General features: G+C 56.3%; 3 protein-coding genes across 3 annotated transcripts in view; all 3 read right to left on the minus strand.

Moving 5' to 3' along the window:
• Positions 1-651, minus strand: part of CSNK1G2 (casein kinase 1 gamma 2) — a 35,653-nt gene extending 35,002 nt beyond the window's left edge. Inside the window, exon 1 of the mRNA XM_021084209.1 lies at positions 361-651. The gene's annotated coding sequence lies outside the window, so the exon portion shown is untranslated. The remainder of the gene's footprint in view (positions 1-360) is intronic.
• SCAMP4 (secretory carrier membrane protein 4) lies at positions 6,004-25,334 on the minus strand. Its single transcript, XM_003480843.4, has 7 exons — positions 25,218-25,334; positions 18,282-18,329; positions 16,873-17,001; positions 16,468-16,624; positions 14,595-14,696; positions 9,004-9,121; positions 6,004-8,042 (listed from the first exon to the last, which is right to left on the minus strand). The coding sequence occupies exons 2-7, from the start codon at positions 18,286-18,288 to the stop codon at positions 7,863-7,865; spliced, it is 693 nt and encodes a 230-aa protein (XP_003480891.1). The 5' UTR covers positions 18,289-18,329; positions 25,218-25,334; the 3' UTR covers positions 6,004-7,862.
• ADAT3 (adenosine deaminase, tRNA specific 3) lies at positions 19,646-25,302 on the minus strand. The gene is made up of 2 exons (XM_021084211.1): positions 25,218-25,302; positions 19,646-21,014 (listed from the first exon to the last, which is right to left on the minus strand). The coding sequence occupies exon 2, from the start codon at positions 20,995-20,997 to the stop codon at positions 19,942-19,944; it is 1,056 nt and encodes a 351-aa protein (XP_020939870.1). The 5' UTR covers positions 20,998-21,014; positions 25,218-25,302; the 3' UTR covers positions 19,646-19,941.

Raw genomic sequence — 25,337 nt, forward strand, 5'->3', positions numbered from 1 at the left:
GTGCGGATGAGTGGGAACGAGAGGTTGCAGGGCCTGATTTTGGGGGTCACTGGCAAGGTCTGGAGTACAGGGGAGAAGGGTTGGAGTCCAGAGTGTGGGGGCTAGTGGGCCATAGGGGCAGTGGGGTCGCAGTTTAGGGGTCAGTGGGAGAGCAAAGTCGGGAATGCACAGTTCCACAAGAGCAGAGTTAGGATTCTGGGGGCCCCTGGGGTGCGGGAATGCCGGGGGACCGGGGGTCTGCGGGATGCGGGGGTCCGAAGCGCGGGGTGTACGGGCGGCGGGATCCAAGGATCCGTGGGGGTGGGGCCGCAGGACCGGGGCGCGTGGCCGCACCGCCGGCGAGGGCGCGCGCGTCGTTACCTGACGGCCTCCGCCGTGGCTGTGGCTGTGGCTGTGGCCGTGGCCCCGCGGCCGGGCGGCCGGGCTGGGCGGCCCGGGCTCCCTCAGCAGCGCGGCGCGGGCCCCCGCTCCGGACCTTGTTCGCGCTCCGGCTCTGGCGCCCGCTTGGGCCCCCGCTCCCGCGCCGTCGGCGCCGGCCTCCGCATGTTGGGCGCGGGCCGTCCCCGCCGCGCGGGCGCCCGGCTCGCCCCGGTCTCACAGCGTCGCCCGCGGCCCGCGCTTACGCCGCCAGCGTCGCGGGGGAGGGCCTGGCGCCCACTGCGCAGCCGCCGGAGGCCGTAGGGCGCGCGCGTGACGTCACAGCGCGAGGCGGGACCCGGCGGCGCGCCCGCCGCTTTGCGGCAGCGGGCGACACTGCGCGACGGCCGCCACGCTTTGCGGCTGCTCCAGGGTGGCTGGGCCGCAGCCGGGGGGACCGCCGGAGGTGCGCGGCTGGGAGGGCGCGCACGGACGGGGAAGGAGCGGTCCCCAGTCAACCCTTCTGGGGGGCGGGGCTCTGGCCCGCGGTCTTGGCCCGCCCCCGCCGTTGCCATGGAGACGCGTGGCTGGTCACTGAGACACCGCCCCACCGCGCTTCTGTGGCGTCAAGGTCTCGCCACTTGACGTCACGGTCGGGCGGTGCCGCGGGCGTGGTCAGCGCGTGGATAAGCCAACTTCCGGGGAGTCCTGCGGCAGACTTGCTGGTTGGGGTGGGGAGAGCTGTGTAGAGTGATAGGCTAGCGACGGGGCGGTGCTTCTCCGAGCCAGAAGGAGCTGTGACATAATCGAGGAGCCAAGGAGGGTGTCACTCAAGGCACTGGTCCAACTGGACCTTCCGCCTGGGCCTGCCGCCTGAGCACAGGCCCTAGCAAGCAGCTGACGCTCAACAAGTGCAGTGTAGAGTACTTGCTCATATACTGTCAGTCCATCCTGGACCTAGAAAAAGCTTGGGTAGGGGGAGCTTGGCAAGAACCCCGCAGTGAGGCCCAGCATCACCCAGGACAGGGCCTACCCGCGTGGCCCGCGTGCCTCCTGCGGGGCATTTTTAGTGTTGAGGGAAACTCATCCATTCACGTCTTTATTAAATGCCTGCCAGCTGTTCTGAAAATAGAATGGTGAGCTAAACTCTTGGCACGGTTTCCCAGCGAGTTCTCAGTCCTGAGCGAGGGGATGGACAGGACAGTGAATAAATGGACATGACCGTTTCAGATGGTGTTATAAGCTTGCTTGGAGCAGAGTGACCAAGGGCCAGACCCTAAAGGCTAAAAGCTAGATTTGGCAGATGGAAGATTGCATGGTCTCTGATTTTTGTCCTGCTGTCCAGCAGACAAATTTGGGGAAGGAGAATTAAAGTAGAAGGAGATGGCAGAATGGCAACAGTTTAGGGCTTCTTCTGACCCAGTTCTCCTCTTTCAGCTCCACTTGCAATGTCACTACCTCCAGGAAGCCCAAGCTTCTTCCCCCATTGTCCTTTCTCGGTACAAGCTGACCCCTTCCAACCTGAGCCTTAACATAAAGGAGTGTGTTTGTTTCAAGTCACCCTCCTCCACCAGCCATACCAAACCAGAGACCACATCTGTTTTGCTCATTGCTGGGTCTGTAGGCACACACAGCAGGCACTCAGTCTGTGTGGTCACGGTGTGTGGTGAATAAATGAATGAAACAACTCCACAATCCTCCCAGATTCTGGAGAACTCCAGGTTTTACTTCCTCAGACTTCCCTGGTCCAACTCTCCTCTTCTATCCAGTTTTTTTTTTTTTTTTAAATCCTGCCATTTCTTGGGCTGCTTTTGTGGCATATGGAGGTTCCCAGGCTAGGGGTCGAATCAGAACCGTAGCCGCTGACCTGTACCACAGCCACAGCAAAGCAGGATCCAAGTCGTGTCTGCAACCTACACCACAGCTCACAGCCCACAGCAACAGTGATCTTTAACCCACTGAGCAAGGCCAGGGATTGAACCCGAAACCTCATAGTTCCTAGTCGGATTCATTAACCATGGAACTCCTCTATACACTCTTTGAGATTTTTCTTGATTTTTGAGGAAGGCCTGTATTGATATGAACTCCCCGCCAAGAACTGCTTTTGCTACATCTTGTAGATTTTGTATGGTTGTGTCTTCTTTTTTTTTTTTGTTTTTGTTTTTTAGGGCCAAAGGTGTGGCACATGGAAGTTCCCAGGCTAGGGGTCCAATCAGAGCTACAGCTGCTGGCCTATGCCACAGCCACAGCAACGCAGGATCTGAGCCATGTCTGCAACCTATCCCTACAGCTCATGGCAACATCAGATCCTTAACCCACTGTGTGAGGCCAGGGATAGAACCTGTGTTCTCATGGATACTAGTCAGATTCGTTTCTACTGAGCTGTGACAGGAACTCCAGGAACTCCTCCATTCTTAATGTTTAAGGAAATCTGCTTTCAGTTGCTCAGCTTCCAGGGGAGCAGGGGACATGGTGGCCTCTTCTCCAGAGATATTTGAGCCTTAAAAGGAAGCTCCAGCCTTGATCCTGTAAAAGATAGGGTGGCCTGTGCAGCTGAAAGAATGTAGAAAGGGGAGTTCCTGTCGTGGCGCAGTGGTTAACGAATCCAACTAGGAACCATGAGGTTGCAGGTTCGGTCCCTGCACTTGCTCAGTGGGTTAAGGACCTGGCATTGCCATGAGCTGTGGTGTAGGTTGCAGATGCGGCTTGGATCCCGCGTTGCTGTGGCTCTGGCGTAGGCCGGTGGCTACAGCTCCGACTAGACCCCTAGCCTGGGAACCTCCATATGCTGCGGGAGCGGCCCAAGAAATAGCAAAAAGACAAAAAAAAAAAGAATGTAGAAAGGCCATAGCTGGGGTTGGGTTGTGCCACCCAGTGGCTGTGTGACTATGGGTAGGTCACTGACCCCCTCTGGTCCTCCTCTGCTTCTAAGTTATAACTAACAATAACCCCCTTGGGTACATTATGAGAGTCCATGAATTAGTGAATAAAGAATTGCCAGCACAGGACCTCCTGCCTCAAATGAATATATATCTCTCTAATCACTTGAGATCTTTGAAAAAGCAAACAGCCTTTCAAGCTTCCTCTTTTTCAACCCACTTCAAATGTGGTCCACATGTTCTTGCTTCCTTTTGGCTTTGATCATGAGGACACCATTTGGGAAAGCTGGGGTGGCAAACAGCCCCTTTGGGATTCTCGATGAAATAACAAGAACATTGTAAAGAGGATGTGCTAGTCTCTCCATTGCCCCCTACCCCACTCCCCCATCCCAGAAAGTCACACAACATCCCAGCCTCCAAGTAAATCCCAAATAGCTGTGGATTTCCGGGAAGAGACAGGCAGGAAGCGCCCCCTTCTGCTCCTTTACCCTTTAAGAGGCAGCTCCATGAAGACACCTCAGGATGGGATCAGGGCTGCGTCCTGGTGTCTGGTGCCAGCCCATAGGTACAAGCAGGTGCCCCAGTGCATTTTGTCGAATTGAACTGAACTAGCCCTCTCTGCAGCCTGGCCTCTCCCCCAGTGGGACAAGGCCTTGGATATGCTTTTTTTTTTTTTTTTTTTTTTTTGTCTTTTTTGCCTTTTCTAGGGCCGCTTCCCACGGCATATGTAGGTTCCCAGGCTAAGGGTCTAATCAGAGCTGTAGCTGCCGGCCTACACCACAGCCGCAGCAACACAGGATCCTTAACCCACTGAGCAAGGCCAGGGATCGAACCCGCAACCTCATGGTTCCTAGTCAGATTCATTAACCACTGCACCACGACAGGAACTCCTGGACATGCATGTTCTGAGGGTGAGCCAGCACCCTCACCCCAACCCCAATGGAAGAGAGTGTTCAACTGCAGGTGAGGCCTGACACCACAAGCTCACCCATGATTGGGACCGGAGTTCTCTTTGATCACCATGAGCCACAGAAGGGAAACTGAGGCCAAAAGGACCCATGAGGGGCAGTTGTGCAGGAACTGAGGCCTTCAGGGTGCAAGGGCTCCTGGGCTAAGCAGCCAGGCCCCTCACTACAGCCTTGGCAGGGCCTGGCTGGCAGATGTGCCCACATCAGGCTACCTTCTGCTCTTCCTCCTGCTCTGATGGCCAAGGTCCCCCAGAGGAGCTGAGTGGTGGCCCCACATCCTGGAACCCGAGACCATACTTGGAAATGAGATCTTTTCAGATGCAATAAAGGTAAGGAGGAAGCTGAGATCATAACTGGATGTGGATGGGCCCTGGATCCCAGGATGGTGTCCTTGTCTGAGACTAGAGGGAGCTGTGAGGACAGAGGCACAGCCTGGAGCTGGGAGACGAGGAAGGACCCTCCCTGGGACCTCTCGGACCCCGGGTATCTAGGCCTGGAGCTATAATGGGTGAAACCTTTGTTTAGGGCCCGGGTCTCTGGTCCTGTTATGGCTGCTCCAGCAGTCAGCCCCCTTCTTGACTTCGCCTTGGACCTCTCTCACTTCCATCCCATCCCATATCCTACATCTCTGAGCCAACAGCACAGATCCAGTCCCCAGACCCAAGTGCCCACCATCCAACCTCCTATCCAGGCCTCAAATTCCATCTGCGCTGCCTGCCTGCCCACCCCAGCACTGCTCTCCATGCCCCAGGCGTGTTCCCTACAGCCCAGCACCTGCAACCTCCTCATGTCCCTGATATTCTTTCTCAGTATTTGAGGGGCAGCTGCATGGCTTTCACATTTATCCCCTCCCAGCTCAGGAGGGCAGAGCCCAAGAGAGCAGGTATAACAGGCTGATTCCTGCAGAGGGACAGCCTGCCCCATCCCCCCAGCTCTCTCCTAGCCTCCAAGTGTCACAGACAATCCTGGCTCATAGCAGCATCATGCTGTCTCTGCCTGTCTCCATGTGGTCCCTGCTGGTGTCTGTCAAACATCCCCTCCTTTTTATTTTTGGCTGAACCTGCAGCATAAAGTTCCCGGGCTAGGTATCAGACCCATGACATAGCAGTGACATCGGATCCTTAACCCACTGTACCACCAGGTAATTCCTGGAGGTCCCCTCTAATAGGACACTGGTCCTGCTACATTAGGACCACCTGCTCCAGTGTGACAGCCCCTTGGCGAATCATTTGTGCAAAGACCCTCTTCCCAAAGCAGTCCCATTCTGAGGTGTGGGGTGAGGACTTCATATGAACTTGGGGGAAAAGCCATTTGCCTTGGGTTTCATCTGATTTCTCTCTGCAGAGTTAATGCCATTCCGCTGGCATCCTGTGAGTAACAGACCTACCACCCTCCCTCGTGGGTCCACACAGGTGTCCACTCTGCCACCAGAGCCACACATGAGCTGGGCTGGGGGCCTCTGCAGAGTGAGCTGTCCATATTTCAGCCACTTCTCCCATTATGTCTCCTTTATGCAAGTGGCACTGGCATCTCATTTTCCACAAATTTCCTTTTTCAAATGAAAGCTGTTGAGCATGAAGAAAACGAAGCGATGGAAGTGGCAACTGAAGAAACGGCACCGGGGTGCATGGACACAGGGTTCAGGGCAGGGCCTCAGGCAGAGCCAACCCAATGCTGGGCATCTGGCCACGTAGACAGGCTGTGGGCCCAGACACACAGCTTGGTCATGGTTTATCATGTCAGAGGCTGTGCCCTGGGATCCCAGGCAGGGAAAACACATGCCACAAACTGCCCTCATGGCGGCTCACCTGATGCAGAAAGGACGGATTTATTTCCTGGATATTTTCACGTAACAAAAAGCACGATGTACAGCGAGGAGCAAGGGGTAGAGGTGGGAGCTGCATGCAAACCCCAACACCTGGTCTGCAGCCCATCACCAGCAGTGCCTGGGTGAGCACGGCGCACACCTTGGTTGAGGGAGGCCAGCTTGAGACTTGACAGGACCAGCTTTCTCATCCCCGGGGGGCCTTGGCTGTCAGGGGCCCAGACCCAGGAGCGGGCTGTGGCCACCTTCAGACACCATGGGGTGTGGAGCTCAGGCAGCCAGGCCAGTGGACACAGGCATGGAGGGAGGCCTCTGGGAAGTTCTGGTGCTGCCCTGAAGGCCGGGCCCCTATGAGCCGAGGGGCAGCATTCAGGGAGCCCGTTCATTTACAAAGGTGCTGGCTGCTTGTCAGAAAGGAGCTGGAAGGACCAAGGGGGAAGGAAGAGGAATGGCTTGTCAATAAGGCACAGATTTGTCACATCTCCTTGTTTTCCCAAGAAGCAACAACTGCTGTCCCCAAAGCAGCAGGGGTGGGTAGGGGTGGGGGTGGGGTGTGCATGGCAGCCAAGAGTCTATGCTCCATGGAGATGCCCCATCTTCCTGTTCCCATCAAGTAGAGACAGGTCAGTGGCTCCCCTTCCCCCTACAAGGGGTCACCCCGGTTTTGGGTCTAATGAGGTCCAGCCTGAGGGTCCCAGCTCTGAGACCCCTGCCATGGAGAAGAGAGTATCCTAGAACAAGCATGGACACAGGCATGGAGGCTGGAGGCAAGCTGGCTGATGGATGGACGGACAGACAGGGAGAAGCTCAGATCGTGGCACTGAGAGTGAATGGGCCTCTGGCTCTCCCTGCAGGCTCTTCTGCTTGATGTCAAAAACATCAAGGACCGGAGCTCCCATCTTGGCGCAGCAGAAAAGAATCTGACTAGAAAACATGAGTTTGCGGGTTCGATCCCTGGCCTCACTCAATGGATTAAGGATCCAGCATTGCCGTGAGCTGTGGTGTAGGTCGCAGACATGGCTTGGATCTGGTATTGCTGTGGCTGTGGTGTAGGCCAGCGGCTACAGCTCCGATTCGACCCCTAGCCCAGGAACCTCCATATGCCACAGGTGCAGCCCTAAAAAAACAAAAGACAAAAAAAGAAAAACAAACAAACAAAAAAAAGGACCTGGAGTTCCCGTCATGGCACAGTGAAAACGAGTCCAACTAGGAACCAGGAGGTTGTGGGTTCAATCCCTGGCCTCACTCAGTGGGTTAAGGATCCAGCATTGCCGTGAGCTGTGGTGTAGGTCGCAGACATGGCTTGGATCTGGCATTGCTGTGGCTGTGGCGTAGGCCAGCGGCTACAGCTCCGATTAGAACCCTAGCCTGGGTGTGGCCCTAAAAAAGGCAAAAACAAACAAACATTAAGGACCTGGCTACACATCAAGTCACTGCCTGGTGAGCCTGGTGCTGGGAAGGCCTCCCTCTGCCTGGGCCCAGGCTGAGGGCAACTGCCTGGACAGTGGATGGGGGGATGGACACCAGGCCAGAGCCCTTCTCAGAGTCCTCAGCCCGGATCTGCCCTTGAGACCCCAAGGGGACAGGACGCAGCTGCAGCACAGCAAACGTCACAGTGGCCAAATGCATTTGGAACCAAGAGGGTGTCCTTCTGCAGGGCAGCAGAGGCCAGGCAACTCGTGGACAGGGCCCACAAGGGGCTCTGCTCTTGGAGATGAGATGATGGTGTGCCCAGGTCCCCAAGAGTCCCTGGGGCCTGCTGTCCCAGCTGTGCAGGGGTCTCACCAAACCCAGGGCAGCAAGAGTGGACAGGGAGGAGGAGCTGGGATCCCCCTAAGGCCACTGGCTGCCACTGGCTGGGTAGCTGGGCACGGTGGGGTACTCAGGCAGGCTGTTCCCTGAGAAGTTGTTGTACTGGGCTTCCCGAGATGGTGGGTTCCGCCAGGCGCCCGTGCTCCACTCTGTCTGTGCCTTCTGGAAGCTTCCACCAGTGCCTCGGTAGATCCTGTGCACCTGCAGGATAGAGAAAGCAGAACAGTGGAGAGACCCCCTTATGTCCGAGGCAGGGCTTGTCTGTGCAGCTGCCTCCTGCTGGACTCCCAAGCCTGGGAGGTGCTGAGGACCCTGATGGGGTCAGCTGTGCTCTGGGCACATGCTTGACCTCCAGCCCCTTCCCTGCATAGAGGGATCTGCGGCCTGACTGCTTTCTAGTTCTCTGTCTGTGCTAAGTTCCTGGCGGAATTGCACTTGCCCCCGCCCCTTCCACAGCCTCTGTCTGGCATCTCTTCAAGCCTCCAGGGGGGTCTACTTCCCGCTGGTTCCTCCTAGCCCTTGGGGTCCTCCATGCAGACAAACGACACTGGGGTCAAACATGGGGGAACCAGAAGGCCCAGGGCACGGCCTCAGAACCTGCCAAACAGCTGGGATCCTGAGGCAAGGAGGATAGGAGGTACTCAGAACCCCACTTTCAAAAGCACAGGGCCAGAGTTCCCTTTGTGGCTCACCAGTAATGAACCTAAGATCCATGAGGATGTGGGTTCAATCCTTGGCCTTGCTCAGTGGGTTAAGGATCCGATGTTGCCGTGAGCTGTGGTTGTAGATGCAGCTCAGATCCTGCGTTGCTGTGGCTGTGGTGTAGGCTGGCAGCTGCAGCTCTGATTGGACCCCTAGCCTGGAACTTCCATATGCTGCAAGTGTGGCCCTAAAAAAAGAAATAAAGACAAAAACACAGGGCAGGCTTCTCCATGCAGTGCTGCTGGGCGCCCAGGAGGCAGATGGACAAGACAGTCACCTCTGGGAAGGCTAGGCGGACACATCATCAGCCTCATCACTTTCCATGTGGTCCCAGGATGACTCTCACGTGGCTGATGCCTACAGACCGCAGTGCAAAACAGGGATAAGACGAGCCCCGAGGGATAGGAGGTCAGGGGTCAGGATGCTTGAGAAGCTGTACATCTTGGGATGAAGGACTTACCTTCATGATCACAATGGCCATTATGGCAGCCGACACGGAGAACATAATGGCGGGGAGAAGCATGACCACGGCGGCCCCGACATTGATCTGAAAGAACCCAATCGCTGCCAGCCAACCACTGCAAGGGACGAGAGGGCACATGGGAGCCAGTGCAAATACCAGACAAGTTACCTGCTATCCCACCTATGTAAAGAGCTCTGAAGAATCAACAAAAAAAAGACGAAATGACAGGAGTTCCTGTCGGCGCAGCAGAAACAAATCCAACTAGGAACCATGAGGTTGCAGGTTTGATCCCTGGCCTTGCTCAGTGGGTTAAGCATCCAGCCTTACTGTGAGCTGTGGTGTAGGTGACAGACGTGGCTTGGATCTGGCATTGCTGTGGCTGTGGTGTAGGCCAGCAGCTGTAGCTCCGATTAGACCCCTAGCCTGGGAACTTCCATATGCCATGGGTGCAGCCTTAAAAAAATAAATAAATACGTAAAAATAAAAACATGAATGACAGAGAGAAATGGGCAATTCACACAAGGACTATCAGGAAACCAGTAAACTTAAGAAATGGTGCTCAGACCCACCAAGGAAGACGTGCAAGTGAGGAAAGGTAATGTTCTTCCACCATCGTTCTGGCACCTATGGAGTGTGAGGGAACAGAGGTGCAAACTGTACTATTTGGCCTTGCTGACAGCATGCAGAAGCTCCCAGGCCAGGGACTGAACTTACACCACAGCAGTGACCAGAGCCACAGCAGTGACAACATTGGATCCTTAGGGAGGCCACCAGGGAAGTCCAAAACTCTTCTGCTCTGGACAGTGATGGGGCCCGACCTATAACAAGACTTACACACTTATTCCTTCTCCACCTGTTTTACTTCTAAGAATTTATGCCATAGCATTATTTGTTATAAGGAAAAGCTGGGGATAAGCTAAACATCCACTGGCTGGGAACAACACGAACACAAGTTATACTAAAGAGACATGAAACAAGAGAAAGTTGAGGGTCAGTGGGTATGCCCTGAGACGGTACATGGACGAACCCACCTTCTCTCCATGTCTGCCTCTGGGAGTGGAGGCAGGAAATACAGTATTTTTGAGACTCTTTTTCCTTAGCAAGTAATAAAGCCATGCAGTTCAGGATTCAGGAACCTTGAAAACATACACAATAAACAGTCTCTCTCCCACCAACCCCCGCCCAGCCCAGAGGGAATCAGTGAGCTCCTCTGCTACGGATCCTGCCAGAGAGTATTTATAAAAACATGCGTGTGTAGGCACACACGTATATGACCCGTGTGCACATGCACATATGAGCACAAGCCTTGCCCCTTCTGTGATGCCAGGAGAGACCTTCTCATGTATAAGTGCACACTGCTTTGCACTTTGAGGGGAGTGAGCAGAGCTGGGCAGCCAGGGGCTTGGGCGGGTGCTGGGCAGGCAGCTGGGCAGGGCCAGGGGTGACTGAATGTTGTCCTGTGGGCTCCTGGGCAGGGGGAGGGTTGCGAGAGCGTCGCCCTGGGGAAAAATAATCTCGCACGGGATCTGGCATTCCGAACAAGAGGGATCGCAGCTGCTGGGGAGGATGGGGATGTAGAACAGGGAGCTGCTCCAAAGCCCCAGCTTTCAGATGTGCCCAGCAGGGACTGGCAGCTGGAGCTTCCAGAAAACCACCTCACTGACTGCCCAGGATAATGGGCTCAGGAGCAGCCGGGGATAAATGAGCCTCGATCAGTCACAGACGGTCACGTGAATACCTGCTGCACCTGCCAGGCCAGGCAAAGAGGACGACAGGCCTGCAGATGAGGGCTGAGGAGGGGATGAGGGGCACCAGGTACTCCCCCAGGGCTGCTGGGCCAGGAGCTGGAGGGGCTAAAGCCAGGGAGATGGGGACAGAACATGCACAAGGACATAGCCTGCAAAAGCTGTGGGAGGGTTGGGCCGTGTCAGCCAGGTGTGTACCTGAGAGAAATGAAAACACACCACATCCACACCACACAGGCACTTGTAGAACCTTCACTGCAGAACTATCAGCAACAGCAGAAAGGTACCAACAACCCAAATGTCCACCCATAGATGAACAACGCACCAGTCCCTCCACACATGGAGACTCGCTCAGCCTGAAAGGGAGAGAAGCCCCGATACTTGCTACCACGTGGACGGACCTAGAGACCACGATGCTCAGTGAGAGAAGCAGACACAGAAGGACACACAGTGTGGGACTCCATGGATGGGAAATGTCCAGAACAGGCAGGTCCACATAGACAGAGGGTGGGTTCCTAGTTGTCAGGAGCTGGGGAGGGTGGGAGTTTCTGATGAGGACAGGGTCTCCTTTTAGGGAGGTGGAATGTTCTGGAATTAGATACAGGAGATGTACCTGTATCCTTGTAAATTCACTAAAAACTACCAAGTCATGCACTTAAAAGGGTGACTTTTGGGGAGTTCCCTGGTAGTATATAGCAAGTTAAGGATCCTGTGTTGGAGTTCCCGTTGTGGCACAGTGGAAGCAAATCTGACTAGGAACCATGAGGTTGCGGGTTCAATCCCTGGCCTCAATAAGTGGGTTAAGGATCTGGTATTGCCATGAGCTGTGGTGTAGGTGGCAGACGTGGCTTGGATCTGGCGATGCTGTGGCTGTGGCTGTGGCTGGCGGCTACAGCTCTGATTCGACCCCTAGCCTGGGAACCTCCAAGTGCTGCAAGTGAGGCCCTAAAAAGACAAAAAAAAAAAAAAAAGGGATCCTGTGTTGTCACTGAGTGGCTTGCACCACTGCTATGTCATGGGTTTGATTCCTGGCCTAGGAACTTACACATGCTACAGGCATAGCCCCCCAAAAAAACAAAGTGTGACTTCCTGGGCTGTGAAGGCATAACAGTAGAGCCCTCGGTGGGAACTACAGGGCAACTGACACCCCGGATCAAGGAACGTGTACACCTCACCTGAGTCTGATGTGAACTGACCACTAAGGCCACATTTTAATAAGCCACAAGGAAGCCTGAAGGGGAAAGGACCTTCTGGGAAATGCTAAGGAAGCTCAAATGAAGCCTGAGGGTGTCAGAGCACTGTACCCACGCAGCTATGGTGAGGCAGTGTCAGATGCTGGCAGGGAGGGCACTGGGGTGGAGGGCAGTGCCGGCTCTGGCTCTGAGAACCTCTATGCAGCCCCCGTGGAAAGGTCACAAGCGGACAGTACTGACACATGTCAGCATCTGTGGTACTGGGGTCACTGTTGGTTTCCAAGTGCAAAAGAGCATCATGGTCTTTTACATGTAAGACATTTCTTTTTTTTTTTTTTTTGGTCTTTTTGCCATTTCTTGGGCCGCTCCCACGGCATATGGGTCTAATCGAAGCTGTAGCCGCTGGCCTACACCAGAGCCACATCAAGCAGCCACATGCAATAGGTACGACCATAAGAAAAAAAGAAAAAAGTCCTTCTCCTTTACGGATTCACAGAGAAGTGTTTGCAGAGCAGACAATGACAGATTCGCGGGCCCAGGACAGGCTGGGAGCATCCCCTTAGCGCCACCGGAAACCACTGACCCCAGCATGGGCAGCTACCCCCTGGAGGTGACCTGCAGGACTGCAGCTACCTTGAGCTGAAAAGGAAGGAACCGAGGGCAAAACCCTGGAGAAGGGAGACCTCAAGCAATGACGGACCTCAGGCAGGGGAGGGACAAGCTGGCCTGTCACAGTGAATGCAGTCGGGCAGGGCTGCAGCCCCTGGGCCCCAAGTCCCTGCTGGTGCCCCCCCAGGAGGCCATGGGCTGGGCCCCGTCTCCTCTTCCTGCCTCTGCGGAGCCAAGAGGTCATCATAGGGGACACTCCAAGAAACCAGAGCTGGGGCTGCTTCCCACACTGGCAGGAAGCAAAGGTCTCTAATCCCAAGCCCCATCCCCCCACCCAGGCCTGTCCCTGTCTACAGGAGTGGGCTGGGAGACTCCTTTACAGGGAGCAGCCTGGAGCCATGGGGTGGGGGTAGGGGTTGCTCAGATGCACCTGCACAAGCAGGGGTGTTATTGTTACTATACTGTTATCAGCACTACCACCCTCACCCTCCTCTCCACTTCACAGAGAGGACATTTTGGGGTGAGCTGCCCCCCTAGAAGGGAGTCAGCTCCTGCTGTTCCCTTTCTGCAGGCTGGGCCACCAGGGAAGGTACAGACCCCCGGTTCTACCAGAAAAGCTGGGTGGTGGGGGCGGTGGACAGAAGGGGGCTGAAGGCAGGCATGGGACCATGGCACCTGGAATCAGACCTAAGGGCTCCCTGTCCCTATGCCGTCAATGCCAAAACAGGGTCTACACAGGCACCTGCTCTGCTCCCAGAGTCTGGAGTCTCGGCCGTGCTGGGTGGAGGATGACCATCTGCCAAATCCTGGGGGTCCTGCAGTGAATTCCTGCACCTGGGGTGAGTCCTGGGGACCCCAGACCCAGACCTAGGAAGCCGTCGGCCAGGAGGAAATCCAGCACTTGGGGCCAACACCGAGCATCTGCTCCCCATGAGCAGAGAGAGCAACGTCAGGAACTCAGGGAGATGCTTTGCTCGGGGGGGGTCCAAGTAACCTGGTGGCCATGCCCAAGGACATGGCAAGGTGACAGGGACAGAGACCACGAAATCAATGGGAACAGGAACCCGCAACCAGGAGCTAGAAAACCCACCCAGGGGAAGAATGCTCGAGGGCGTGACCCAGCAACTTCTCAGCTCTGAAGCCCTGATACTTTAGAGGAAACCTTAACCAGAAGTCATCGAGACAGCGTGGCAGCACAGAGGGCGGGAAGGGAAACCACCCGATCTTCGCCCCACGCTGACGCCTGAGACCCGCAGGCTCCACAGTGCCACACTCTGCTCCAGGGCCCTGCAATGTGTCACCTCCTGTGGCAGAGAGACTTTGCAAGTGGGGTTAAGTGAAGGCCTCTGAGATAAGGGTGACCCTGGATTCCCCGGGAACCCAGTGTCACCACGAGATCCTCATAAGAGGGAGGAGGGAGGGTCAGAGACAGAGAGATGGGAGATGCCATGCTGCCGGCTGTGAGGATGGAGGAAGGGGCCGTGAGCCAGGGATGCGGCACCTCCAAAAGCTGGAAAAGGAGGAACTGAATCTCCCCTGCAGCCTCTGGAGGAACCAGACCTGCCCCATGAGGCCCAAGTTGGCCTCTGACCTCTAGAATGTGAGATGATAAGCTTGTTTCATTTTAAGTCACTAAGTCCGGAGTTATTTGTTTCTGCGGCCTTGTATAAAACCCCAAAAACAAACAAACAGAAGACGGTGCGGCAGGCCCTCCAGCTGCTCTCTGACCCACAGGACACAACAGTGACCACACTTCCCTGGTCCCCCTTGGGCAGCTGTAGCCAGGTGGCCCTGCACAAGCTGACAGAAAGTGGGCAGGACTACCACACAGGGGCCCCAGTGACCTTGGAGCAGATGCCAGGACCTGGCACCTCCATGGAGGGTTAACGGAGCAGGGAGAAACGTCACCCCTCCTCCAGCCGTCAGAGTCTGGGCTGGGGACCTCATCACAGTGTTCCACCCGCACCAGCAGGACTCATGTTTCCACAGTGAACATGTATCATAGGGGACGGTCATCAGGGCTCCTGGGGCCCTTGCTTACCATGTGCCCCATCCTGAGAAGCCGATGGCCTGGATGACGGCCAGGACAAACTGGGCTCCAAAGATGAAGAAAAACGCCATGAAATTAAAGGAGCTGTCAGATCTGGAAGGAAGGAAAATAGCCGTTACCATGGCATGAGGAGAATGAGACGGGGCGGCGATTAGGACGTCTTCCTCCTCAGGTTCTGACCATGAGGGCCCCGTGCGGTTCCTCCGAGGACGCCATGCTCGACACATCCCTCACGGAGGGAATGTAAGACACCTTCCTTGGAACTGAAGTCTTGACCACACGCACATGGCACGTGGCCTTCACACGGTCATCAGGGGTCAATCTGGGAGGTAAACATCAGGTTCAAGATGCTCTCTGTGCTGGAACCAGGTCTGCTGCCCTGGACAAGGGAGGGAGGGCTGTAGGGGGACTCTCCCAGGCCGCTCATGAAGGAAGGGACCCAGTGCGGGAGGAAGAGTGGGGGAGGCAGAGCTGCCTTGTGTCCAAAGCCTGCAGGGGTCCCTGATCCTATGCCCCTTCACCTGAGCCAGCTGGGGGGCTCAAGCAACAACCCCTTTATCTTCAGCACTAGAGAGTGAGTTTCTGGTTCCTGCCTTCAAGAGGGCATCAGGGACCCCCTCTGATTCAGCCTGAAAGTCTGGGATTCAGGGACCAATCCCAGGGGCACACAGCTGAGTAGCAGGGGGCTGACTGGGAGCCTATGTTCACAGAGCAAGACTCAGAGGAGCCACAAGGGGGCAACAATCCAAACGCACATCAACAGAACACTGTGTGGTCCTGCCACACAAGGAGCATCACTCAGCCTGAAAAAGAGAAGCCCTGACACTTGCTACCACGTGAACAGACCTGGAGACCATGACGCCCAGTGAGAAAAGCAGACGCAGAAGGACACACAGTGTGGGATTCCATGGATGGGAAACGTCCAGAACAGGCACATTCACAGACGCAGAGAGTGGGTTCCTGGTTTTCAGGGGCTGGGGAGGTGATGGGGGTGACTATTGATGGGGACAGAGTTTCTCTTTGGGGAGATGGAATGTTCCGGAATTAGAGGTGATGGTTGTTCAACCTTGTAAAGATACTGGAAATGCTGAATTGTCACATAGATGAGTTGCATAAAGTATACCTCCAAGTTATTAAAAGACAGTGGCTGGATCTGACTCATGAGCCATCATCTGTACCTGACGTAAACTCATCCAAACTGGACAAGAGCAAGGGCCAGTGCTAACGTGTGGGCCAGGGCAGCAGGCCAGGGTGCAGTCCGACATGGCACCCAACAAGGAGGTGAGGGGTCCCACTCCCCCCCTTTTTTTTTGGCTGTGCCCACATCATGCAGAAATTCCTGGGTCGGGGATTGAACCCATGCCTTACCAGTGACCCAAGATACAGCAGTGACGACATCAGATCCTTCACCTGCTGAGCCACCAGAGAATTCCCTCCCCTCAGTTTTTAAAAAATCTTTTAAGTATAGTTGATTCACAACGTTCCTTCAATTTCTACTCTCACCAAAGTCACCCACATATATGCACATATATTATTTTTTTCTTTCCCCTAGACACGTGGCATATGGAGACCCCAGGTCAGGGATCAGATGTGAGCCACAGCTGTGGCCCATGCCTCAGCTGCAATGCCCAACCCTTTAACTTGCTGGGGCACGCTGGGGATTGAACCTATGTCCCAGTGCTCCAGAGATGCCACAAATCCCATGGCACCACAGCAGGAATGCCTATACGCATTCTTTTTTTATATTACCTTCCATCATATTCTAACACAAGAACACAGTTCCCGGTGCTGTACAGTAGTGGCCTGGGTTTTGAGGTGACTGTCAGCATGCACACTCCCTGAGGGCTGCCCACACCAGACTCACCGGAAGGCCTTGTACGCGGGCCGGAACCAGCACACGTAGCCACAAGGGGAGAAGAGCAGCAGCCAGACCAAGGCGAGGCCGAAGTTGGCTCCAGAGCCGGCAGCAATCCACCAGGCCAGGCAGGCGACGAGGTTGACGCCCAGGGTGGCGCAGTAGACTGGGGGGAGGAGGAAAGCTAAACCGGGACACTCCTCCCATTCCTGGGGAGTTGCTCCCAAGAGCGCAGGGCCAGAGAAGGGGCAGGGGTCCCGCCCAGCCACCCAGCTACCCAGGAACAGGAGTTATCAGAAAGGAGCTTTGTTACAAAACCCTCTCAGCACCCGGGCCCAAGCAGCATCCTGGCCTGGACCACTCCAGGGCCTGGGTCTTGGGGTAGTATGGGAACCCCCCATCCCCCCCACTTACACAGCCACAGCTGATAGATCCTCTTCACCAGGACCTGGTGCTCGATGGGGATCTCATCAGAAAAATTCTGGTAGAAGCAGGGCTTCAACGGGATGAACTTGGGCAGCGGGGGGAAGTTGTTCTCCTTTCCTGCAGGGACAGGGAGCAGGGACAAAACTCAGGCTATGATCAGCTTGTAACACCCCCAAGGACATCCCCATCTGGATCCAGGACCTGTGGATATGTCACCTCATATGGCAGAGGGGACTTTGCAGGTGGGGTTAAGTGAAGGCCCCTGAGGTGGTGGTGACCCATGGATTTGCTGGGGGCCCAGTGTTGACACAGTGTCCTCCTAAGAGGGAGGCAGGAGGGTTGGAGGAGGAGTCGGAAGAGATGCCAAGCTGCTGGCTGTGAGGATGGAGGAAGGGGCTGAGAGCCAGGTATTCGGCACCTCCAGAAGGTGGAAAAGAGGAACCAACTCTCCCCTGGAGCCTCCAGAGGAGCCAGCCCTGCCCAGGGCTGGGTTTAGCCCTGTGATGCCCAAATAAGACCCTTGACCTCAGGACTGTGAGAGCATTGATTCTGTGTAAATCACTGCATTCGTGGCGATTTCTTGGAACAGTCACACCTGTAAGGCCAGGGAAGGTCCTGGCACTCGGAACGCATGCACTCAGTGGGGAAAGTGGCATCAAAAATGACCAGACTGGGGAGCTTAAACTAACACAATAGAAATGTATCCTGTCCCATTCTAAAGGCCAGATGACCAAGATCCAGGTGTGGTGGGGCCGCGCTCCCTCCGGAGGCTCTAGGGGAGGGTGCTTCCCACCCCTTCCAGCTTCTGGGACCCCAGAGTCCTGGGCTTGTGGAAACATCCCACCTCTGCCTCCCTCTTCCACAGCTTCTGTGTGTCTGTGTCCAGGTGTCCTTCTTAGGACGTCTGTCACACTGTCTTAGGACCAACGTGACCTCATAAAATCTCTAATAAGGTCTAAGGTCATGTTCCCAGGTCTCAGAAGTGGGACTTCAAGCTCTGAAACATGGAACGTCATATTGTGCACACCATCCCCACACAGAGGCCGTGGGTGTTTCCGTGTGGCTCCATTTTGGCGTACATGCTGCCATGGCAGCACCTGCACAGACCCACAGGGGCCACTGCCCCACCCACACACAGCACAGCACCATTGGCTCCCCAGAGCCACCCTCTTCCTGGCCTCTGAGCAGCACCCCACAGGCTCTCTGCTGCCAGATGATCACCATGAAGACGTGTCTCCCTGTCATCTGGCCCATGCCCAGGGAGACCCCAACACCCAAATTGGAGGAGAGCGAGGCTGTGCCTGCAGGGGGCCACAGTGCATCCAGCCACCTGGGCAGTTCCCAGAGGGACCAAGAAGCTGGTAATCCCCCCACTGCCAGTCAGGGGAAAGACTCACCTGACATTTCCACAGTGACGACAGGGCGGAGTGGAAGCCTGCTGCCACCTGGAGGGGAGACAGACACAGTCAGGGGGTCCCCACGGCTGCTGGTGACCCCAACACAAGCTGCAGGACTAGGCAGCTGTTGCAGGTAGAATCCTAACCACCAGACCATTCACAGGGGTGTCTGGGCTCTTGATCCAAACACCAGCCCAGCCCCAAATCTGTGACCCTAATCAACTCCTCACCTCAGGGCTCCTGGGAGCCTGTACACCAATGGGAGAAGAGGCACCGGGCCAGAGCTAGGATGTTTCCAGGATCCCAGAGACACTCCTCCCACCACCACCCCCTGCCTTCTCATCCTCCCGGCCCCCAAATGTCCCCTTTATCCATGGGTGGCTCTGAGGGCCTCCTAAGGCCACGAGGAGTCACTGAGTCACCAAGAACTAAGTCCACACTCAACGAACGCTGTGTGACCTCGGGTAAATCACACAACCTCTCTGGCCTGCGGGTTTCACTCCTGAGGGTCTTACAGGGCCAAGGACCCCATCACAACCCAAGTGAAATGCCCAGGTACAGGCCTCGCACCCAGCAGCCCTGCCCTGGAGCCCAAGAGCTTGGTGTCACAGAGCAGCCTCTCACAGAGGTACCACGATGGTGTGTAACTGAGCAGGATTCACCAGTTAATCAAGGGACCTGTAGGCAGACTATGCCAGCTTCAGGAAATGGGCCAGGCAACATGGTCATGCCTGGCACCAGAGGGAGTGAGGAAGCCATGCCTAGCGGTGGTCCAGGTGAGAAGGTTCCAGTGACCAGGAGTTCCTCAGGCCTGTCCCTGGCCCCTGCTCAGCAAGGGCCCCATGGGGATCCTCAGCCCAGCCCTGCCCTGCTGACTGCAGGCCTAGTAGCTCACTGGCCTGCCCACCATCCCAGCTCTGGGAGAGCCCCCCACATGCCCTGCCCACATGAGCATCCTCTGGCTGGGGCTCCAGGATGGCTCAGCACAGGGATGTCTCAGGGCCCTGCTGCACCTGGTCAGTCAAAACACATCTGGTGGGAGGACAAATGGCTGCCCTGAATTTCTCACACATACACAGGCTCCAGCACCAACCATGCTGTGGCAGACCCCCACCTGGCCCTCTGGCCTCTGTGAAGGATGGGAAGTGGGTGGCCTGGAGGGAGCCTTAGTCAGCTGGGTCCAGGGTGATGGGACTTCTCATCGGAGTCCAGCCACAGCCTTCCAGACTCTGGAGGCCCTGCTCTGCCTACTCGGCTCAGAAGCTCGCCGCCTACTATACAAACCCAGTTGTCAGCAAAGCAACCAGCGAACCCAGGGACCCTTAGCCACCACGACCTCACATCTCTGTCAACAGACACCAACCTGGTTTTAACTTGTTTATTTTCACACATAAGAGCTGATACCTGACACCTGAGAAAAGAAGACACGATCCCAGTGGACCCGGGGGCTCCAGTCTGAAGGCGCCCAGCTACATGGCCTGGCGGGACACCTGCCATGCTCACACCCAGGGAAGGGTTCATCCAGGCAGGAATGCGCTCCATGAGCCAGCTGGAACAGTGCGTGTGGGCTCCAGGCTGGGAGGCAAGTGTTTCTAAACTGTGGTGGGACAGCAGCCCCTGGTGACTGCAAGGGAGGCTGAGGAAGTCCAGAGCCAGGCACCTACGCATCAGGGTCCAGCTGGCAGCACTGGGCCTCCAGCACACCGCGGAAGGCCTGGAAGCGGTGGTTGAGATCAGGCCGGGCATGGATGCGGAAGTGGGTGCCCAGTGCACCATCGGGCGAGGGTGCCCCATAGAAGACGCGTCGCACACGCGAGTGCACCAAGGCCATAGCGCACATGGCACAGGGCTCACGGGTAACATACAGGTCATAGCCGGTGCATACATAGGGAAGGCCATCCATGTCCTCTTCCAGTTTGCGCACAGAGCCGACACGGACACTCTCGGGGGCAGCAGCTGGGGCAAAGGAGCAGGCAGGGTGGTGTGTGAGGTCATAGGTGCCACGGCCCTGGCCCTGCGCCACCAGGTCAATGCATACCATGGCGGCATGCAGTAGGGGGGTGGCCGTGCCACTACAGTCGTGGCCTGTGGCCAGCACACGGCCCGAGGCCGGGTCCACCACCACTGCCCCCACAGCCCTCAGGCCCCTGGAGGCCGCCTGCTGTGCCGCCCACACAGCCCGTTCCATGTGGCCCTGCATCACAGCTCGCTCCTGCGCTGAGAAGAGCTGCCCGGCCAGGGCTCGGGTCACCTGCCTGTCCTCATGGAAGGACGTGGGCCAGTGGGTGCGCGCCTCCTCAAATTGGTCCCTGGTCAGCGGCGGCCGGGCAGGCACGGGCACGAGAAAGGGCTGACCCAGGCCGCAGGGGTCCACGGCTGGTGTCGGAAGGAGCTCGGCCAGCGATCGTGTGCCTGCGGCTGGCCCCGCCAGGCATAGCAGCATCTCCAGCGTGTGTGGGCGGCTAGGGTCTCGGCTGGGACGCACTCTTTTAAGATGAGGCTGTGCAGGCAGCGGGTGGACAGCTGACACCTCCTTCAGGAGGCGTGAGGTCTGGCGCTTGTCCAGGACAGGTGCAGCGTAGGCCAGTACCAGCTCCACGTCCCCCGACTGCTGCTCAGACAGGACTGGGAGGGCTTCCCACGATGCCAGCTCTCCCTCAGGGCTCCCGGCCTTCACATCCCCACGCAGCTCCATGATGCCCAGGGCGGGGTCCATCCTCGGTATGGTTCTGACTGTGGGAGACAGAGACCGGAGCAGAGCATCATCCTCGGCTGTGGGAGGCCTGGTCAGCTGGAGGGGTGGGTCCGGGAGCGTGTTGCGTCTGGAGGGTGGTCCGAGAGCTCCAGCCCAAGTGCTATGCAGCAGCGGTCATGCTCTTACTCACGTCCTACTAACGCTTGGTTTGTACGGAGCTTAACTCACCCTTGCTTAGGTGGCTTTTTCCCCTTTCTCTTTGAGATGTGCCATGAGTGAAAATGCACACTTGACCTCAGAGACTCAGTACAAGAAAAATGTAAACCATCTCATAGGTTTTTTCCCACAGTCAGCTCTCGGCTCTCTGCATCCACAGGAAATCCATGGACACGCTGGACCAATTGTACCATCTTACACAAGGGCCTGGAGCATCGGCGGATTTTGCTATCCTCAAAGGGCCCTGGAATCAGCTCCCCACGGAAACCAAGACGATTGTGTTGACTACCTGCTACAGTGGGTATACTCTGCAGGTGTCGGGATAAAGAAATGCATTATTGAGATTCATTCCACCTGTTTTTCTTCGCACTTTTCAAAAACATGGTTTCTGGGAGTTCCCACTGTGGCACAGTGGTTAACAAATCCGACTAGGAACCATGAGGTTGCGGGTTCGATCCCTGGCCTCGCTCAGTGGGTTAAGGAGCCGGTGTTGCCGTGAGCTGTGGTGTAGGTCGCAGACGTGGCTCAGATCCCACGTTGCTGTGGCTCTGGCGTAGGCCAGTGGCTACAGCTCTGATTGGACCCCTAGCCTGGGAACCTCCATATGCTCCAGGAGAAGAAAAAGGCAAAAAGACAAAAAAAAAATGTGTCTTCTAAAAAATTCCTGTTACGTTCATGCCTGGCGTTACATTCCTACAGCCAGGATTGCCTTGGCTGGCATCAAAGATGAACGACAGATCATCTTCACACAACCGCAGAAAACCTGGGGGCCACTGCCCGTCCACACCAACTAGAGCACCCTGGTGGCGTCTGGCAGCGGACCAGCCCCTGCCGTCTCATCCCCATGAACTAGGAAGTGCTGAGATCACTTCCTATTTACTGGGGATTTACTGCTGAGATGCTCCTGTCTCACTCCTTGACCCATGGCTCCCCAGAGGGCACACAAGGTCCCTGCCCACCACCACCTGTCTGAAGCTCGCCATACAAGCTTGGCGAACACAGGAATGGGTGCTGGTGGCAGTTCTGAGAAGTAGCAAGCGTGGAGAGGTCCCTCGGGCACCCATGACCCCTGTGCCAGGCGGGGCCCTCAGGAGGGTCCACAGTGCAGCTCCAAATCTGCTCCCGGTACACACTGTGCCGGGGAGGCTATGGCCGGCTCCAGACCACAAAAGCTCCCACTGTCTCCCAGGCAAAAGACAGACACAGTCCCATTTGTCCCTTCAAGAGTGCAACCCCTATCTGATTAAAACAAAGCAAGCAACAGATAAAGGAGGCTGCCACCAGGACACTGCTGGCCAGGACGCCAGCTCCTAGGGGAGGGTGAATGAAAACCCAGGAGGGCACCAGTTGAACTCCACTCCTCTCCCAGGTATGTGCCCAGGAAAAGTGAAGACACACATCCACACGGAAACCTGCCCACGCACATTCACAGCAGCACGATTCACAACAGCAAAAGGTGAACAATAGTTCCCGTCATGGCTCAACAGTAACGAACCCGACTAGTACGCATGAGGATATGGGCTCAATCCCTGGCACTGTTCAGCGGGTTAGTGATCCGGCATTGCCGTGAGCTATGGTGTAGGTCACAGATGTGGCTTGCAGCTTGCTTTGCTGAAGGTGGACACAATCCAAACATCCACTGATAGATGAATGGAAAAACCAAATGCAGTCCTTCCACACAATGAGACATCACTTAGCCTGAAAAGGAGAGAAGCACGAACACTCCTACCACGTGGACAGACCTGGAGACCACGATGCTCAGTGAGAGAAGCAGACACAGAAGGACACACAGTGTGGGATTCCATGGATGGGAAATGCCCAGAACAGGCATATCCGGAAACAAAGAGTGGGTTCCTAGTTGTCAGGGGCTGGTGAGGAGGAGGAAGGGGAGTGACTGGTGATGGGGGAAGAGAGCTTCCTTTTGGGGTGGTGGAATGTTCTGGAATTAGATGATAGTCACACATTATAAATATACTAAAAATGCTAAAACATAGATTTTAAGTGGGTAACCCACACAATGTGTGTGCATCGTATCTCAGTAAAGCTGCTGTTCCTGGCGACGGGGGGACATCTGCTAGGTCAGCAGACCCCAAACAAGGCCCAGCACCTCCTGACCAAGGCTGGTGCTGTACCCACAGCATGTCCTCATACCTCTGAGCTTGGGCTCCCCAACTCCATTCAGTGACCCCAGAGGGAGACTAGGGCTATCGGCTTCCTACTGGCCAAGGGACTGGCTAGGAGGGCAGAGCCAGGATCTGATCTCTCGGCCAGGTGGCCAAGAGCTCCCTGATTCTGCCCTCTGAGCCCTGTACGATCGGTGTCCTGAGCCCCTTTTACAGATGAGAAGCAGGTTCTGCAGAGAGTGACCCCCCCTCAACAAAGGGAGCAGCCCATCTGGGAACAGCACCCACATCCACGACTTGCTTAAACACCTCCAGATACCTAAACATGGTCCGAGGCTGACCTGTTCCTCTTTTTGTTCTCAAAACCCCACACCCCTCCCTGCTGCGCTCTCTACTGGTCCTGCCCAGCTCAGCCCTGACCTGGGTTTGGCCAACTCCCTCTGCCTACAGCTAGGGAGTTTACGTTGACAGCTGCAGCCTCTGCTGCAGGCATGGACTGCCAGGGAGGGCTCACTGCATTGGGGAAGCCCCTGGAGGGTCTGCTGGACCAGCAAGCCAGGCCCTTAAGAGCCAGTCTCCTCATCCAGTGCTCAGGAATTCCTGTGGCACTTGCACCCAGGGTTCCAGGAGGAGTAGGGATAGGGTGCTTATTCAGTGAGCTGAGGCTCTGCAGGTGACACCCAATCCCAGAGAGAGGCCTTATCTCACCACTAGTTGTGTCCGGGCCCTGCCTCACGTCCTCCCCAAGTCCGCACCTTCCTGGCTAAGACCTAGGGTACCTGTCCTGACCCCAACCCAGCTTCCCACTCAGTGAAACAGGATCCACCACTACCATGCCGTCAGGGGCAGAAAGTGCAAAAATCCATGCGAGGCATGGCCCTGTTCTGGGGCACAGCTCCTCAGGGGCCCAGTCCTGACTGTGGCAGGCAGACTCCAGGAAGGCTCCTGGGAGAGAGTAACCCACAGCTGGGCCTGGACGGCAGATGAGGCAGGGTGGGGAGTCCTGTGCAGAGGGTGCTGGAGACATCCAGTACTGAAGTCTCCACCACACCCACTGGTGGAAGGCCACCAAGTCTGCATAGCGTCTCCAGAAAACAATTTATCAGGGTGGGGGTGGGGGTCTCACCCTGATAAATTCAAATGCCAAGTGAGCTGATAATTTTTTTTTTCTTTTTAGGACCACACCCATGGCATACGACGGCTCCCAGTTGAATCGCAGCTATAGCCACTGGCCTATGCCACAGTCACTGAGCTGATAATTTTTATCAAAAGTGTGTCCCATGCAATCTTTAGGAAATACACTAAAAAACATATACACATATATTCGTTATTAACGCAAAACTCGAATTTAATGGGATAACTTGCGTGTTTACCTGCGGACAATCGCCTCCCTAAAAGCAGGCTTCTGCAGGAAAGTTCAAAAACCTCGGGCATGTGGCGTGTGGGAGAGACGCGAGGCTAGAACTTAAGAAGGCCTTGCCCGCTCACACATTCCGTAAGAAACAGGAAGGACTGTCACGGTTTAGGACGTTCAGAAAGACTGAGGCCTTTCACCCAAGGAAGGTGGGAAGCTGTTAAGGAGGCAGAGGGTTGGCCGCGATGACACGAGGGAAGGGCGCACCGAAAGCAGCTGCGGCACCAGGTCTTCACAACAAACCGCAGGGGCAGAAGCACGCGCAACACGTAGATGCGCGCGGAGAGCCGCGTCCCCGCGGCCCAACGGCCCTCCGCGCACGCGTACACGCGTCGCTGCCAGCTCCCGCCCGAGGCGCGCAGAAACAGGGCCTGGCTACCCACTCGCTCCCCGCGCAAACGATGTCCCCGCAGCCGCGCCCCCCGCCCCCCCCCCCGCTCGCCCTCCTCGGAAGCCTGGGTCGCAAGAGCCCGAGACCCGGTGCTTACCTGAGGATACCGGCAGGAGCGCGGCGTTTCACCAAGTCTTAGCAACCAGCCCACCTGCCCCGCCTCCACCACCGCCTGGCGCTGCGGGGCACGACGGGAGCGTAGTTCCAGGGGCGGGGT

This window comes from Sus scrofa, chromosome 2 (assembly GCF_000003025.6).
Source record: "Sus scrofa isolate TJ Tabasco breed Duroc chromosome 2, Sscrofa11.1, whole genome shotgun sequence".
NCBI classification, from domain to species: Eukaryota; Metazoa; Chordata; class Mammalia; order Artiodactyla; family Suidae; genus Sus; species Sus scrofa.